Source organism: Nilaparvata lugens, chromosome 3 (genome assembly GCF_014356525.2).
Source record: "Nilaparvata lugens isolate BPH chromosome 3, ASM1435652v1, whole genome shotgun sequence".
Classification (NCBI taxonomy): domain Eukaryota; kingdom Metazoa; phylum Arthropoda; class Insecta; order Hemiptera; family Delphacidae; genus Nilaparvata; species Nilaparvata lugens.
The window spans coordinates 80,528,023-80,548,083 of NC_052506.1; the positions used below are offsets into that span (position 1 = coordinate 80,528,023).

At 35.0% G+C, this 20,061-nt stretch overlaps 1 protein-coding gene across 1 annotated transcript in view; it reads left to right on the forward strand.

Annotated features, from left to right (window-relative positions):
• LOC111057079 (kinesin-related protein 8) overlaps positions 1–20,061 on the forward strand; it is a 148,310-nt gene that overhangs the window by 46,639 nt on the left and 81,610 nt on the right. Inside the window, 1 exon segment of the mRNA XM_039424754.1 lies at positions 17,133–17,230. Coding sequence (XP_039280688.1) covers positions 17,133–17,230 — 98 coding nt within the window.

The window sequence follows — 20,061 nt, forward strand, 5'->3', positions numbered from 1 at the left end:
AAACCTTTTTCTTCTGGCTTAAGATCTCAACCCGAGAGGATGCACATGGAGTTTAGGGTCTTTTCTTATTCCTTTTAAAAATTTTTTAATGAATTATTAAGCCAAACCCTTTTTTAAATGTAATGTATGTTTGTTGAATGTAAATTGTTTGTGAACTCAGTGCTGTCAAAGAGTTCGTAATTGTAAAGATTCCCATAAAAATAGCTTTAATTCGAAAGAAACTTATAAAAATCTGGATCACACGTTAGCCCAGCAGTGACGAAAAGGAGCCTACCTAATTAATTATTGGAAATAATTAATTCAATCCACGAGAACATCCAGAACTTCAGTCAGTGAGTGATAAGTCAAACCAAATGAGCTCATTTGTCTACGTTCAGTGGGGTAATAATTAATAAAAAAGCGCTATTCCAATTAATTAGAGTTAAAATAAAAAGTCACCACGTGTTGAACAATATCACATAGTTCACAAGAACATTTTATAAATTTATTTATTATATGTAGGAAGCTTACTTCCATGCACTGCCCGAATTCATATTAAAAGCCCTGAGATCTCATGTTCGAATATTAATTTATTAAATATTAATTTTGTTTATTGAACAAAATATACCATATCAAACTTATAGACCGAACAGGTTTTTATTGGTAGAATTTTGTATTGATTGGAAGTCTAAGTACCAGTATTAAATATAATATATTTATGAATTTGAAATTCATTATTGTGAATATTAGCAAAGCCTGTGATAATTATTCAGATTTTAAAAATAGATTATTTAAGTGAATTATAGTTATATCGAATATTTTATGCACATTTTTTCTATGGGAATATATTTTGTGTTTTATGTCAGCATACAAACTTATAGAATTTTTTATTATATCCTAACTCATCTCGTGTTATATAGTTTGAGCTGTTTTGGTACCAACAAGTATTTAGCAGCATTTAAAATTATTGAATCAAATAATATTAACCTTATTCAGAGCACTCAATATTTATCATCCTTTGATGATATTCATTTCATCAGCCAGAACAAATATATTAAGAAATTATATTAATAAGGTTCCAGTTATATCAGATAAGGATCCAGAGAACTTCAAGAACTGGCGTTGTAAGTTCTAAGGAATTTTGAAGGGGTATATTGGTGAATACTTGTACTCACGACGAGCGTTTTAAGAATCAACTAGAAACAACTATAGTTGGTCCTGATTATTCTCTAGTGGTACATGGTTACTGATAATCAGTCATCGAATATTCTTTTAATTTCCTTACTGGTATTCTTCAAAAACTTCATAGAAGCAGCGGTAAGAATTATCAATACCTGGTCCTTGAACCTTATGGTGATTATTTGTACTTATAAAATTCATGTTTCTACTACTGAGCTAGAGCTGAGGTTTGAACCCAGTAATTTTGCGAGCCGGAAGGCCTTAATTTTTTGTGAATTTATTCGCAAAAGAGGGAATTTAGAGACTGCTCTTATAAATACCAGAAACATCGTATTATCTGTGAAGGAATTGCAATCTACAACTTCTCACAATAGCTTCATAACGTGGGACTCTATCATAAGAGATAACCCCCCCAGGAGCACAACTTCACACAATGGCACCCAACCAGTGGAGCATGAGGAAAAGCTTACCTACTCAATCTTACTATCAATGATTAATGAAATTATTGATAAAACTGAAAGCTGCAAGAAACATAACCTGAAGTTGTTTCGACAAGATATATCTGATAATCTATTATAAATTCTGGCTAAAATAATTGAGTTGCTCTTCAAATTAAAATTCTTCAAGCTGCATAAATACAGACAAACTGTATCACACGAGTTTGAGAACATAATTCTCATAATAGAGAAAATTGGATGGAAATTTCCATAAAAGTTATAGTAAAGATTTTGATTTTTGATCTTTGAATCTAGACATTGTATGCTGACCAGGGTTATAGGTTATTTGAGGCATTATAATACTATCGTTATTCAGGAGGATAAGACCCTAATTAAAATTTTAAGAACTATATTAGTGTAATTTGTAAGCCATATCTGTCTATGTTGATAAGCATACCTGTAGCACTAGAAGGTCTTTTAGTAATATATGTATATGACACTTGAAACTTCAACACAACACAATTTTATCCAGAATAGGCACTATCACTGAATCCATTTTAATATTCCTGAGACTTGGCAACACACTTGGCTATTTACTCGAAGTTTTCCATAATAACGTCACCATGAACCAGTCGCCGGCTAACTCGCAAATTTCCTACTTCAGCGAACATCCCCAAAACTATGTAGCCACGACACCGGCAAATCAACAGCCCCAGGACGATGCAGCGGAGACCCCACGAGAGAGAGAGGGAGGCAGCATATGCTCCATCAGTTTCGACCCGCAAAACTTAGCCCAATTGTCTTCTACGAAGATTGATAACGTCGTCGATGCGAGTAAGTCCGATGAGAGTCCGGATGAGGGAGTGAGGGCGTCCAACCCGGTACCGGCGTCTCCGCAGATCGCTCCAAGCGTCGCCGAAGGAACGGAGAATGCCGCTACCCAATCGCCATCCGATATCGCCAGTCAACCGCCATCCGCCACCAACCTGGAAAAACGCAATACAACATTAGACTCTTCAGTCGGTTACATTACCAATCTTATGGCAAATGATTCTACAAACGAACTCAAACTCATGCTCAGTCAAATCTTAGCAAGACAGGACAATGAAGCGAAGGCAAACCGGGAAGCTATGCAGAAAAATAGTGAAACTATCACTGAAAATATTACCAAGACTGTACAAGAAGGTATTAAAACCATGGATGCAAAATTTTCTAGCTTCAGGGAGGAAGTGAGAAATATAATAGATACAAAAATAGACACTCAATCTGCAGTTATCAAAAAGCTAGAAACTCGTCTAGATGATGTCACCTGTCAAATAAATGAACGGTTGGATGACGTACCAAAGGAAGTTGAAAAACAGGTGGACGTATTGGGTAAGGAGCTGGGCACCGCTATCATGGGAACGGTCATGGGAAAGGTGTTAGAAAATAAGGGCGAGATAGAGTCGAAAGTGGAGGAAAATAATAAGAAAATAGTAGAAATAGTCAAGGAACAAAGTAACGTGCAGGCATGTATAGCAAATTTAGCGGAGGAGGGGGCAAAATCAAGTGAGAGATACGGCATGTTGGAGAATGCTATAGGCGGACAGCAGTTGAAGCTAACCGGATTGTATGATGAAGTGAATACACATAAGAAAATTATGAATGATAAATGGATCGCAAATGAAGAACGAGTCTCCAGAATAGAGACACGTATGGAAAATATCCCGGTCAGTCGAGTGCAGTACACACCGAATGAAGCAGTAAACGGCACTCAACTTTTTCAAAGTCTTGGAAAATTTGATAATTCCTACCGTCATATGCAACCCCGACCATTCATAGATCAAATAAAAGCTATTCAGGAACTGATACCCACCTCTTGGTTAGTATGGCGTTTCCAACTGTCCAGTCTACTACTTGGCGAGCCGCTGATGTTTTTCCATAGCCGGATGCGAGATATCAACAGCCTGGAGGACTTCATCTCCCAATTCCTGCAGCAGTATTGGAGTAAACGTAAACAGATGGACGCACTATCAGAGATTATATCATGCACATATGATAATAGAGGCAGACAATCATATACTGAATTCGTAGCTAAGATGATGTGTAAGAATTCGCAACTAGACGAATCTTTGGCGGACACATCACTAGCGAATATATTAACAAAAAAGCTTCCTTACAATGTTCGTATGACACTAGCAGTATCTTCGATTTCCAGTTGCAAAGAATTAATGGAACATTTACACTGTATCCAATCCGTCACTTCTGAATCCAGCCAGGTAAATGACCGTACAGGAGATTCCAATCATTCTCCTCATCATAATAGCAACAGCTTCAGGAAAAATTATAATGGTGAGAATCAAATGTCAAATGCCGGAGCAAACACTCGATATCAAAAATACCCCGAAAATACTGGCAGAGGTCAATCGTTTGAAAACAGTTCTAGAAATACATCGCAATATTACAATAATAAACAACAGGATAGAGGAGCGTATTATGATGGCAGAGATCGTTTAAATGGAAATAATTACAAGCGAGATAGAGACCACAAAAATCCAAGTGAGACACACCAAAATCATAACCGAACAAATACATCTTACACAGTAGCACATACAACAAAAGCAACCCAAAATCAACATGCAAACAACCCACCACCAAATCAAGAAATAAGCACTTCTAAAACTACATGACTATATGATACCCCCAAAGCAAAGGATAATTATTCATCTACCAAATTAGAGGAACAAGCCAAACCTCTCCACATAGACACCACTTTCCGGGACGATCAGCGTGAAACACTCTTAGAAAACCCTGACGACACCGATGTGACATCAGACAGCCAGCTACAAACTTATATCGAATGCAAATTGTATGGGACTAAACTACAAGCCCTGATTGACAGTGGCTCGCAATGCTGTTTATTACAAGAGGATATGTTTTCGAACATCAAAGATAAACATGCAATAGCTATACTACCCCTTACCAATGTATACATTTCCGGTATTAATCCTGGCAGAAGAATAAGAGTAACCACTCAATGTCTCTTAGAAGTGGAAATAGAAGGAGTTATATTTGAATATACTTTCCTGGTGTTGCCAGTCAAAGGTCCATCAATGATAATAGGCGCTGATTTCTTACAGTATTTCCGAACCTGTTTGAATTTCCGTACATTGAAATTTCATGCAAGCCCTGAAACCACCACCACCGAAATTATTACACCTCTCAGTTTAAAAAGACATCCTGGAGAAAATCGGATAATACAATTTGCATACCACATGGAAGGCGTGCCTAGAGCTTGGGGAATTCATGAAATGGAAGAAACCATGGAGCATTTTGAAGTGTTGAGTTTAACAACGAAGGATGACGGCGTGATAGATAAAGAGGTTTCCTCTGAAGAAATGTTTGAAAAATTATTGGATAGGATAAATTGTTATGCTGAATGGGATCTAGATACAAAAAACAGTGTTGCGAAGGTTTTCATTGAAAATAGAGATGTCTTCTCAGAACAACCAGGACTAGCTAAAGATTTTGAATGCCGACTCAAAGTCAAACCTCATGAAGCCTATTACCGAAAATCTTATCCAATACCATTTACATACCGCCCGGCAGCTATAGCAGAGATAGACAGAATGTTAGAATTGGGGATTATTGAACCATCAAGCTCTCAATATAGCTTACCAATTGTTTGTGTTGCTAAGAAGGACGGTACCGTGAGATTATGTCTGGACGCGCGAGCACTTAACAGCATTTTGGAAGATGACCGTGAGAGCCCAGACCAGATAGAGCAGGTGCTTCAAACCTTTAGTGGGAAGAATGTATATTCTACGGTTGACCTAAGCGCAGGTTACTGGCAGATCCAGATAGCGGCAGAATCAAGAGATTATCTATCATTCTTATTCAACGGAAGAAATTACCGCTTCACTCGCCTAGCTTTTGGACTGAGGAACGCCATGGCCATATTTATTCGTTGCCTTCGTCAAGCCGTAGGAGAAGATGTCACGGATTTCTGTACACTCTACGTGGATGATGGAATAATTTCTTCAACAAATATTCAGGACCATTGTCAACACCTAGATATAATATTTCGTCGTCTCATCAGATGTGGACTCAAATTGAAATTATCAAAATGCGAATTTTTTGCACAACAAGTCAAATATTTGGGACATATCATCACCCCGGACGGCATCTCCCAGGATAGCAGTAAATTAGAAGCCATCAGAAAATTCCCTTCACCAACCAACCGAAAGCAACTACAGAAATTCATTGGATTTCTTCAATTCTATAGACGTTTCAACAGCCGTATGTCACACTACACTGCCCAATTAAGTCACGTATTATCTACCAACAAAGCATGGAAGTGGACAGAAGCAGAAGAGAAGATATTTCGAGAATTAAAAGAAACTTTCCTTGAAATAGTTGTATTAAGTCATCCCGATATGAGCCAGCCATTTTACATAAATGTGGACGCCTCAGATTACGCCATAGGAGCAGAAATATTTCAGAAAAGTGCCGAAGGAGATAAGGGAGTACTAGCTTTTTTCAGTAAAACCCTAAATCCAGCACAAAGACGCTATTCAATTACTGAAAAGGAATTATTAAGTATAGTAGAAGTCTGTAAAAAATACCGCACGCTACTGTTGGGAAATAAAATCTATATCAATACCGACCATAAAGCTCTTACATTTTTTAAGACAGCTAAATTAAACCACAACAGACTGTCAAGATGGTTTCTCGCTCTTCAGGAATTTGACCTCGATCTCACACACTTACCAGGAAAGCAAAATCAAACAGCCGATTTTCTATCCCGAGAATTAGATGCCACTTACTGTAACGACACAAACCTGAAATGCTACGCAATGGAAATGGACGAAAGCATACCATATCCCGAGAATATCAAACCTCAAGTCTACAAGAATACACTAACACCCAGAAGGATTCAGAATGCGCAAAAAGAAGACCCTAAGCTATCCCAAATTTTAGAAATACTGGAGGAAGGACCCTCTGAACCGCCCCACTACCTGCGACAGTACACGCGATACCGTGGATTCCTATTTCACCGCACCACACCACAAGGTTATAATTGGAGAATCGTAATACCTAAGGAAATAGCGGAAGAAGTGATTAAGGAAACGCATGAGAGAATTGGCCACTTTGGAGTAAGAAAAACGATATGTACACTAAAAGAGGCCTGTTATCTGAAAGGTATGCACAAAAAGGTAGTCAAAGTGTTAAGAGCATGCGACCTATGTCAGAAAACCAAACATTTAAAATATCAAGTCAGGGGAGCAATGATACCTATATTGCCGACCGCCCCATTGGAGTTAGTATCAGCCGACATTTATGGTCCTCTACCCCTAGCACAACATGGGAAGAAATATATATTCGTATTAACATGCACATTCTCTAAATACACCATGTTCTTTCCTATCGGTAAGCTAACAGGGGAAGTCCTAGCCAATTGCATAGTGAATAAGTGGACTCCGCAAGTAGGAAAACCTAAGCGCATCCTATCAGATAATGCATCGTATTTTTGTAGCAAACCATGGAAAAGAATACTTGACCTGGCTGATATAAAAATATCTCGAACTTCCACATATTCTCCTAGTTCGAACCCCGTGGAGCGCCGCATGGCAGAAATCTCACGATTCATGAGGGCGTACTGTGCTGAAAAACATCAAAGTTGGGTTAGATATCTACCGTTCTTGGAAGAATGTTTCAACAATTGCATAAATGAAAACACAGGATATACACCAGTAGAGGTTATTTTCGGAGAAAGAAATAAAATGTTTATTGAAAAGTTAATAGATTTCCCACCGTCGAATGCTTTAACTCATCCTAACCTAGACATCTGTCACATTGTACAACAGAGATTAGAAAGGTCAGCGACCTCGCGAAAGCATTATCATGATAATAAATCCAAGCAATTTAAATACAGTGTCGGAGATGAAATACTTTTAAAAAGCCATAGATTATCCAATGCATTGGAAAAAACTACCAGAAAATTCTTCCATATTTATACTGGACCATACAAAATTGCAGCCGTAACTGAACGTAATACCGTTCAGTTGTATGAAGAAAGCAAACCAAATTTAACTTGGTGGGAAAATATTTCTAATCTCAAACCGTATTATCGAGACAATAAGCGATAAGAATATAAACAATAATATTTGGATTCATGGATATACCTGTCAACAAATACGTACCAAACAAACACCAGGCAACACACTTATTTCGCAGACGAGTATCCACTTCGAACAACAACACCTGAAAATAAAGAAAAAAAAAATTTAGAAACCATTTTTTAACACCTTTCTTATTGATGAAACAAGAGAATAAATAACTTCTAATGTTAAAAAGCCAACTTACCTTCATGTAGCAGGAAGAAACATCAAGATGGCGACAAGTGACAAGCCGAAGCCAACGTAAACCAGCTGTACACTACGAAAACCAGAATAGTCAATGCCTATTAAATCATCAAAGTTGATACCCCGAATAAGAAGATCAAGTGTCATATAAATGTGAATTGCATGTAGAGATATTATAGAAATATTATATTATTATTATTTATGTATAAACTATTAAGAAAATCATTAAAATTATCCGCCAAATGATCAAACCGCATAGTTACCACCAAAAGCATTAATCCCAAGTCTCAATGTATTAGAGGAATAAGAAGTTCGTGTTGATAAAACCTACCAAAGATTATCTTTAAAAATATCCATTACATGAAAACAAAGCCCAATTTCTGCAAGAGAATGAAATGAAAATGTACAAGTCACTGTTCTATGTTGAGGGAGAAAATATGTTATACTCTGCAAGTCGGAGAATTATCAGTTTGTTAGGTTGGCAATGATTTTGCACCAACATTCAAATGTGCTTCTGGCCTGAGGGCAGAGCGTGGATTAGAAAAAAGATTTATATTATGTATGGAGGAGGAGATAGTTTATATTGTGTATTGTGTGTAGAAGGAGATTGGCCGATGTAAGGCGTATGTATTTGAATTGAATTTATTTATTGTTGTATATGTTGTTGAATTGTTAGGAGGTAAGATTCTCAGTAGAGTTATTAGCAGACTTTGTAACATATATGATTTCTGATCCAAAACCAACTGGATCATAAAATTTATATTATATTCTCGAATTGTCGTTTTAAATCAGAAATCAGAGGGCGTTTTGTGTCACGTGGTAATTTGAAACCACCAAATATTTCTAAATGAGCCAATAAAATGTAATAGAACTATAAAATTGGAAAGAAGGTTAGACCTATCTAAAGAGTAAATCAACTCAAATCAAGTATTACTAGTGATTAGGAGTAATAGCATTATCAACAACGATAAGAAAATATGTATTATTGTGATTTAATAATTATGAGAACTCATTGGTAAGATCAAAAAATTATAAAGCGGCATAATTATTATTGGCGGATTACAAAAATAAAAAATAAAATAAAATGCATGAACATTGAGGTTAGAGTTACTTGTTTACGTTTTGAAAAGAATTAGTCGATCTTGGATAAATCGATAATTATCCGAACCAATACTGAATGAATCAGCTGATTATTCGATCAACCCATATGACCGGTTGAATCATATAAAATTCACTCATAAAGGATATATTATGTATACTAAAGGAAGTCGATGTGTAGAAATACAAATAGCTATTATTTCTGTATAAATATTTATTATAATCTAAAAAAGCATGATAAATCAAGAGTATAAAAAACTCATATAAAAACTAAATGTATTATCTATTAAAATCGTATGTTACGATTTATTTATGAATTCAATTTAAGATAAATACCCCATATATCTGTATAAAAACTTCTTTTATTAAATTTTTTCTATTATAAAGCCGAGGAAGCCCTGATTCCCAAGGCAACCAATTGTATTGAGTCTATTAAATTGAGGCCAATCAGAGAGTAGCTTATAGAATTATTCTAGGAAGAAGCAAATTTTTCTGAAAACCTTTTTCTTCTGGCTTAAGATCCCAACCCGAGAGGATGCACATGGAGTTTAGGGTCTTTTCTTATTCCTTTTAAAAATTTTTTAATGAATTATTAAGCCAAACCCTTTTTTAAATGTAATGTATGTTTGTTGAATGTAAATTGTTTGTGAACTCAGTGCTGTCAAAGAGTTCGTAATTGTAAAGATTCCCATAAAAATAGCTTTAATTCGAAAGAAACTTATAAAAATCTGGATCACACGTTAGCCCAGCAGTGACGAAAAGGAGCCTACCTAATTAATTATTGGAAATAATTAATTCAATCCACGAGAACATCCAGAACTTCAGTCAGTGAGTGATAAGTCAAACCAAATGAGCTCATTTGTCTACGTTCAGTGGGGTAATAATTAATAAAAAAGCGCTATTCCAATTAATTAGAGTTAAAATAAAAAGTCACCACGTGTTGAACATATCACATAGTTCACAAGAACATTTTATAAATTTATTTATTATATGTAGGAAGCTTACTTCCATGCACTGCCCGAATTCATATTAAAAGCCCTGAGATCTCATGTTCGAATATTAATTTATTAAATATTAATTTTGTTTATTGAACAAAATATACCATATCAAACTTATAGACCGAACAGGTTTTTATTGGTAGAATTTTGTATTGATTGGAAGTCTAAGTACCAGTATTAAATATAATATATTTATGAATTTGAAATTCATTATTGTGAATATTAGCAAAGCCTGTGATAATTATTCAGATTTTAAAATAGATTATTTAAGTGAATTATAGTTATATCGAATATTTTATGCACATTTTTTCTATGGGAATATATTTTGTGTTTTATGTCAGCATACAAACTTATAGAATTTTTTATTATATCCTAACTCATCTCGTGTTATATAGTTTGAGCTGTTTTGGTACCAACAAATATTTAGCAGCATTTAAAATTATTGAATCAAATAATATTAACCTTATTCAGAGCACTCAATATTTATCATCCTTTGATGATATTCATTTCATCAGCCAGAACAAATATATTAAGAAATTATATTAATAAGGTTCCAGTTATATCATATAAGGATCCAGAGAGCTTCAAGAACTGGCGTTGTAAGTTCTAAGGAATTTTGAAAGGGTATATTGGTGAATACTTGTACTCACGACGAGCGTTTTAAGAATCAACTAGAAACAACTATAGTTGGTCCTGATTATTCTCTAGTGGTACATGGTTACTGATAATCAGTCATCAAATATTCTTTTAATTTCCTTACTGGTATTCTTCAAAAACTTCATAGAAGCAGCGGTAAGAATTATCAATACCTGGTCCTTGAACCTTATGGTGATTATTTGTACTTATAAAATTCATGTTTCTACTACTGAGCTAGAGCTGAGGTTTGAACCCAGTAATTTTGCGAGCCGGAAGGCCTTAATTTTTTGTGAATTTATTCGCAAAAGAGGGAATTTAGAGACTGCTCTTATAAATACCAGAAACATCGTATTATCTGTGAAGGAATTGCAATCTACAACTTCTCACAATAGCTTCATAACGTGGGACTCTATCATAAGAGATAACCCCCCCAGGAGCACAACTTCACAGGATCCAGCTGGTAATTTCAGTTTTCTTTAAATTTATAAATAATTATAATCTTCTAAACTACTAAAGGTTGAATGAGTACATGAATTTTTTAAAAGTCCCTTATTGATTAAATTAATGTTTTAAAATAATTCTCATCTTAAAGTTGTAAAGGATCAAATGAAGTTTCAAGGACCCTTACCTTTCCTAAATTTGTTTTGAGGACATATATTTTTTGAATAGTTTTTCCAAGGTAGAATTCCATGATGTGATACTTGAGGAATGTTTGTCTTTGCAGTTTTCATGATATAAAGATACAGAATAGTTATTATTGGTGATCATTAATATTTGATAATGTTTTGATAGTGTTTTAAAGTTTCCAAGTGTGTTCTAAATTTAATGTTCTAAGAATTTTATGTGGATCTTTTCTTAACATATGTATGGTTATTTATGATTAACTTTTGAGAAATATTTATGATGATTTTTAATTCTTCTTTCTAAAATTAGAGTCCTTTAAGCTTCTTATGATTCAATCTAAAACGTTTTCAATGTAGAGCATACAGAGTAGGTTATTACCGTATTATCTATTTCAGAGATAACTTTTAACTTTAGTAATTTTATTTTCGGTTTTCTTTGTGTAACTTCCTTTTTGTTTTATTAATTGTTGAATTTAACTGTAAGAGGTGACAATATAATTGATACCTTCTCTCTATTTCGTTGTCTCTCTTGTCATTTCTGGTTTCCCGTTCTCTAGCACTAGGTATGTTTATCAAGCATCCCTTTTATTAAGTTATATTGTGTGTGCTTCTAAATTCAAAATTCAAAATTAACTTTCTAAATTCATAGCACGGCACAAACTTTACAACTGAAAATATACCTGAGCTGCTTCTTCATAAAAAAACGAAATTTTCAAACTCGTGAATATCTTTTTGATACTTGGATGTCAAATTCTCAATACATTATAGATGCTGAATATTATTCTGCAAATCCATATCCTATTACAAATCAGAAGTTATAATCATTACAAAATGTATTTTGTCTGGAATCGCAGTAGGATGTGTCCTCAACTGTCGCCTGCTGCAAGCGAGTCTCTAATTTTTGTACAGGCCCGACAGTTGAGACCAGCGACATTCGAGGCCAGCGACGGTAGAGGACTCCTGAAAAAGAGGCCTCAAATGTCGCCTGCGTTAGGCGACAGTTGAGGTCTCTCTAATCTTTGTACAGCCCCGACAGTCGAGACCTGCGAGGGTAGAGGACTCCTAAAAAAGAGGCCTCAAATGTCACCTGCGTTAGGCGGCAGTTGAGGCCTCTATTCAATGAACACCTGCGTTAGGCGACAGTAGAGGACTCTTCAGTTTTCGTACACTCCCGACAGTCGAGGCCTACGACCGTAGAGGAATGGAAAACAGTCCTCTAATGTCGCAGGCCTCGACTGTCGTCGGTCTCGACTGTTGCGCCGCCCAGACAAACAGACCTAATACTGTCTTGAAAATGGCTATAATGTCCGAAACTTGTTGTGACAAAATAATTTGTAAGGGTACTGAGATTTATATTTTTATTTACAACAGACAGACGTATATGAACATACAGAGAAAAATAAAACGTCTCCATGACATCGCGTCACGTTTCAATATGCGAATAGCTTTAATTCAATCAGAGATCTCATGTAGAATATCATCCTTGATTTTAGCACTACAGGTAGGGATGTCAATCCCGGGACTGATTTCCAATCCCGGTATTTCGGGATCATCCAATATCAATCGGCAAAAATCAGTTTAATGCATTTTCAACCAATTGTTCCTTCTCAATAAATTACATGTTCAGTAACAGTGTGTGTAGAGGAAAAAGGGCCCATTAAAGAGGGAGAGGCTATTATTAAAATAAAACAATATACTTGGGAATAATATTAAAATTGAACATTCTATTTCTATAAATGTTTTCAAGATTATAGGAGTAACTGTTTTATTTCATGTACTATCTTAAATTTGCTGTATCCTAGATGATAGTGAGAACTGAGGAAAGCAAGATAACTCATCAGAGTCTTTTTTATGTAATTCTGTGATCATATAACTGATCAATTTTGTGAAACAATACCAAGATTTATTGTATGTGACTCTGGTAATTCTGTGATCATTTAACTGTGATAAAACCAACCAAAACCAAAAACTTATGAAACAAAACCAACCAAAACCAAAACTTATGAAACAAAACCAAGATTTAGGGAGTGTGACTCTAGTAATTCTGTGATCATTCAACTTTGATCAATTTTGTGAAAAAACAAGATTTATTGTCTGTGACTCTATTAATTCTTTGACCATTTAACTTTCATCAATTTTGTGAATAAAATCAAGATTTATTGTATGTGACTCTAGTAATTCTGTGATCATTTATCTTTGATCAATTTTGTGAAACAAAGCGAAGATTTATTGTATGTAACTCTAGTAATTTTGTAATCATTTAACTTTGATCAATATTTTGTAAAACAAAACTAAGATTTATTGTTGTGACTCTAGTAATTCTACAATACCAAGATTCATTGTATGTGATTCTAGTAACTCTGTGATCATTTAATTGTGATCAATTTTGTGGAACAAACACAAACTATGACTATGACCATGACAGAAGAAACTATGACACTAAAACTATGACTATGAAACAAACACAAAAAACAAACTCAAAACCTCTCACTATGATTGATTTGTATGTGTATAAAATATTATCACTATTTATGTTTTTGATTCAAAACTGACTCCTTGTCTTATGCTCCCAAAGTTTACGAGAAATGAAAAATTGTCATAAGCATGATAGATGCTTAATATTATTTCTTGGATTTGTAGCAATAGAGAATATGGATCATGCCAATAAGACGCCTGGGGTATGAAATTACCATCCAGAGAATCCAATTCAGCTCCATATTTCGAATTCCCTGAACAAAGCATGTATGCAATTTGATTTTCCCCGATGCGATTCGGGGAATCCAGATTCTCAGATTAGATTAGCTGCTCTCTCTCTCACACCATCCTTCTCTATCTTTATCTCTCACTTTTTCTCCCTTCCTCCAACTCTCTCACTCTATTGCATTCTCACACACTCTGTCACTCTCTCTTTCTCTGCAACCCTCATTCTCTTTCTCTCACACCCTTCACTTTATTTTATTTTTCTCTCAGTCTGGAGAGAATTTTCTCAATCGATTTTCCTACGTAAGAGCCTAATCCTATTCCAAGCCAGCTACTGTTGATGCAAAATTGTCATTTATCCATTGGGGGTGAAGAAGCCTTCGCTAATCAACTAATCAACAGCCTTTCATGATCTGAAACTCGATTGATGAGAGCCGAAAATAATCATATTAAATCGGTAATTTTGTTGCAATATAACTGTATTACTTTCATGAGTGAGGCAGTAATAATTATTGTTGCCTTTGATCCGGTGAATATAGCGGATTAGTTGATTATTTTGAACCGGAGATAAGGGAATATCAGTACTGATAGTACTTAGTTTTCTCTGTTTTGAACTATCGTACGTCGTGTATGATAAAATCCAGTGGTAATTTTGATAGTGGTTCAAGAAATTATATCATACAATCGAATTCTCTCCCCAATTACTCTCAATAACTTTAGTGTGAAATTTCAAAGGGTTTGCTAACTTGAGTTCTCTTGCGTTGAGAGAGCCTTCCTCTATTTATTGAACTGACATTATTATTAAATTATGTTGAAAAATGGAATCATAGTTCAATTGGATTGTACTACACGAATTTATTTTGCTTTTAAAATGAAGCTTACAACATTTACTCAACGTAGATACAGTTGGACTGACGTTCGTTTGATTGTTGAAAGAGATAAGAAATCGTCAATATCGTCATTCACTAAGAACATGGAGAATGGAATTATATATCTGTAATAGAGATATTACAGACCAGGCTTCTTAACTGCTGATCAATTACAAGCCGCCAATCAGTTAGTAGAGAAATGCCAGGAGTATAAAATCCCCCTATACTCAGGATTTGTTGATTTTTATAAGGCTTTCGACAGTTTGAAACACGTCAAAATTTGGGAGTCATTGATGGAAGCTGGTGTGGGAAGAGAGTATATTGATATAATTGAAAGTTTATTCATTAAAATAGTGAGGTCTACGTGGAGCTGGAGAGAAGAGGAAGAAGTATGAAAGTGGAAAAAGGCGTCAAGCTAGGCTGTCCGCTGTCACCAATAATCTTCAACTGTTGTTTAGAGCATATTTATCAGCAATTGCATTGGGAGAATAGAGGAATGCTGATAAATGGAGTGACTGGACATGAATCAAGACGTTTATGCCTGTTTCATAGATTTTGAAAAGGCATTTAACAAGGTATTGTTTTTAAAGGCATAGATGCGGGCGATATAAAAATAATCAGCAATCTTGATTGTGGTCAGAAGGCGGCTGCCTTCAATTGAGATTCAATCGACCGAGGAAATCGAGAACCGCCGAGGGGTAGGCTAAGACAGTATTTTGTCTCCACTACTTTTCAATGTCTACAGCGATTCTATCTTAAATGAAGTTTTGGAGGAAGAGTTTGCGGGCATAATCATAAATGGAGAAGCCATCGATAATAAGGTATGCTGATGACACTGTCTTGTTGACAAGCAATATGGAGGATATGCAAAGACTGATCCAAAAATTGCATGACAGATGTGGTGAATTTGATTTGAAATTGAATGTGAAGAAAACCAAATTAATGGTGGTCAGGAAAGCCTTGAATAGACAAATTCAGACAAATTGTGGAGGGTACAGTCATAGAGAAGGGCCCCATACTGGGGACGTGAGTAGAGGAAAGTGGGGATTCGACGGGAGAGATAAGAACAAGGATTGAGATGGCCAGATAGACATTTGTAAAAATGAAAAAATTGATCACAAGCCGGGACATAGATATAGAACTAAGAATGAGGATGTTACACTGTTATGTGTTTTCCACTCTCTTTTATGGGATGAAATCATGGACCCTCAAAAAGAGCCATATTGATAAGTTGGAAGCCTTTGAGATGTGGTGCTACCGCAGGATGTGGCGGATACCGTGGACAGATAGAGTCACAAACATGGAAGTCCTAGGGAAAATGAAGAAACAATGTGAAATTGTTTACACTATGAAAAAGAAAACACTCCTGTATCTTGGACATTCAATGAGAAGCCACAAATATATAACTCTGCAGACTATAGTTCAAGGAAAAATCAGCGTAAAAGGGAGTGTTGGAAGGCGACGTGTTGGCTGGCTTAAAAATTTGAGTTTGGTTTGATTGCAGCAGCAAAGACTTGTCTCGAACGGCAATGAGTAAGATCCGGATTACTGTGCTGATAGCGAACCTCCGATATGAGACTAAATGGAGACTATGAGGATAAATGGAGTCCAACTGAATAACTTGCGGTTTGTGAGGATGTGATGTTGGTCGCTGGGAGTGCTGGGGAGATGACGGAAATGTTGAATGAATTGATAGAGGCCAGTGAAAGGTTGGGCCTTCAATTGAATGCGAGCAAAACGAGAGTGATAACAAATTTCAACAAGGAGGAAGTAATGGTGACATGTGGTAATATAGAATACGTCGAGGAGTATGAATATTCAGGTCAGCTTCTATCTTTTGATAACAGAACCGAGGAGGTGAAACAAAGGATCAAAAAAGGATGGAGGAATTGTTGGTCATTGAAAAATATATTCAAAGGCGACTTCTCAAACAGCTTGAAATCAAAAGTTTTGAGGAAATGCATATACCCGACAATTTTATATGGCGCACAGATCTGGTCATTAACATCGCAGCAGTATAGGAGACTTCAGACTACCCAGACGAAAATGTCGAGGCACATACTGGTTACGGGAGGCTACTTCATCTGCTTATGAATGTCAGTTGCACACCGCCATACTAATGTATGGTAAATAATTATGTAACATATTCATCTGCTTCTGGATAACCACTTGTTCCTCACGATTTTATATGTTTATTCATCTCACCCTTCAGTGAACACAACAATCACTAATAAAACTGATAACTAATTGAGTATTCCAATCATTTCAGGCAGCTTCGATGTCTACAACATTGAGACTGCAATGCCCTACATCGATCTGGATGCCATTGAATCCCACCTGAAGGCTGCCAGAGAGGAAGATTTGAGGGTGAGTTATGAATTTTCAATTATTTCAGCACTTTTTCAACAATTACACCCTCAAACCTTTGGTTAGTATCAATTCTAATAATAATTAAGGGAGGGACAGTTTTGGGCTGTGCCTGTTGATCCTTCCCCAATGATTTTAATGACTTAGGTCCGTTTGCACAGTGTAAGTTCAAGCTGAAGCTTAAACCAAATCTGGATTTTTTTTGGTTTAAACTAAAATTTCATTTGCACAGTATCAGTTTAAACTCTGTTCTGAGTTTAAACTCTGGGAAAGTTTAAACCTCCAAAGCAGGAGGTTTAAACCAGATAATTTGGATTAACTTGACATCTGTAAAGATTTTATGGGGAAACAGCTGATAGTAAATTATTTTTCGACGGCTGTTTTCAAAGCTTCTGTAGACGATATCATTATCAATTTAGGTTATAGTGAATCATTATTTGAATGTAAAAATAATTATAATGGAGGATTTGATAGAAGTTTTTTATGCGATTGATAAAGATGACTGCGAAGAAATTTTGAAACTGAGAAAAATTGGGCAAAAAACAAATAATTTGAATTTCTGGGATTGAGAATTTTTTAACGGTTTTGCTTAAGTACAGCAACTGCCAATTTAGTATTTTTATTGAAAAAAAAAAACACTTGAAAGAAATTAAGACAGTTTTTAACAGTGGTCTTTGATTAGAAAACATGTTCTTAATAACACATTACTGAGATATATTGCTTTTGAGAGATTTCTAATAAACGAGGAATACCGTAGTAGATTCAAGCGTAACAAAAAACTTTTTTATCTTACATTCTAAAATATATTTTCTGGTGCCAACTAAACATAAGTTTCTAAAGAATATCTTAATCGCTTTTCACTTTTATAACCGTACAGCTTACAGCTCTGTAGATTTTGAACAAGAACAAGAAAATACTAAAATAGTAGCTACATAACCTCAATTTACTGATTGTTTGTAAAAAAATAACAAATATCCTGACATTCTATTACCAACTTAACGCTAAACTAGTTTAACTTAATCTGGATTAGTAAATGCACTGAAAAAAACAATTCAAGTTTAAACTTTCAGATTAACTTAAACTCGATTAACTCAATCGAGTTTAGCAATCTATACTGTGCAAACCACCCTAAAAGTGCTGTTTGCACTGTGCAAGTTTAAACCAAAAATGAATTTAAACTGGATTAAATCCGTATGAAGTCGTGTGCGTTGTAAAGTGGTTCATCCTGAGTTGAAGCCACCTGCTGACTCAAATGAGTTTAAGTTTAAACTGTGCAAACGGCCCTTAGAGTTTTGTGTATAATTGAATAAATAAATTTGTTGTCCAAATTTAGCTTTCTGATCCAATTTAGAATATAGCAAACTTATATACATTTGAAATGAAATAATGTACTTCTGTCAGTCAACGATAATTAATTCAGTTCTATCACGTGATATCATCAACATGGATTCCCATCAACATCGTATTCATTAGATGATAAAATAATAGAATTCTACATTCTCATTATCAATATTTTCTAATTCTTCAGCGCATTCAACGCATTGGAAACTACAGAAATTGCGTTCTCCAATGACTTAGGTTCTAATCAGGGAGATGGAAAAATGGAACAAAAGAAGCAAAGCATTGTCTTTTCTGACATCTTGAAAGATGAATTGTATCTAGTTTTTGTCTCCTTTTTTATACTCTCTCTTCTAGTACTTGCTTTGGATTAAACTGCTCGAAATGAGTTTCAATTATTAGAAAACGTTGCTCTAACTTCACCTTGTATGCTGATCATTGTTGATGTAATATCAAATCATCGCAATCATGGAAACATTGTGTTGATAAGTAGGTTGATGTTTGTTGAAAGTTAGAACTTTATTGTTTATCTAGTCTTCACGATTCAAGATTTAAAAATTTTTCACTATACTTCTTGCCACTCCATATCATAAACTGAATTTAGAATTCATTTTCAACAATCACACTCCCACCCCTCCCCCCAAAACAATAATTTCAGTTTTAATTTACAATTTTAATTTTTTGTTTCATTTTTCAATTAAACATTTCAATTATTTTCATTTACAATTTTAATTAAAAACACTTTTCTTGGACCCTCCCAATATTCATCGAGGACGCATTGTGCGTTCACACCCCTGATCACTGATCCCTGATCCCTGACTCCTGATCCTAATCCCAGAAGGGCACCCCTGATCCCAGAAGGGCACCCCTGATCCCACTTGATACTTTATCAAGTTAACTTAATACTTCATCAAGTATTAGGTATTAGATGTACTTTATAATACAGGATCTAAGTTGCAATTCACAACTAATTCTCACTTTCTCTTGGAACTCGAGTTACCATAAACTGGATCAAACTTCAAAGTCATGTGACTTACTACTTGATGAATAGATCTACATGAACTTGTTGTTGATCCTTTTCACTGTTTCTCGGAATAGAAACAGAATAGAATAGTTTCTTTAGACTGTGTATTCCAAATTAAGGTTTGAAGCAGTTTTGGGTAAATGCCTGTTGTTTTTACCTGAATTGTATTTGCATATGAATGAATAAATAAATAAATATAAAAATTATCCACCAATTTGATGAATTTAATCAATGAATTTAATGAATTCAATAATTTGATGAATTTAATAATGAATTTAATCAATGGAATCGATGAATTCAATAACTTGATGAATCTACATGAACTTGTTCTTGATCCTTCCCACTGTTTCTCAGAACATAAAAATTATCCATCAATCTAATTGTTCTTTGGCACACATGGGTTTCTTGGAAGATTTCAAATTCTAGAAACTAAATCGTAAAATACGACATAAGTAAGGTAAAAAGCTTT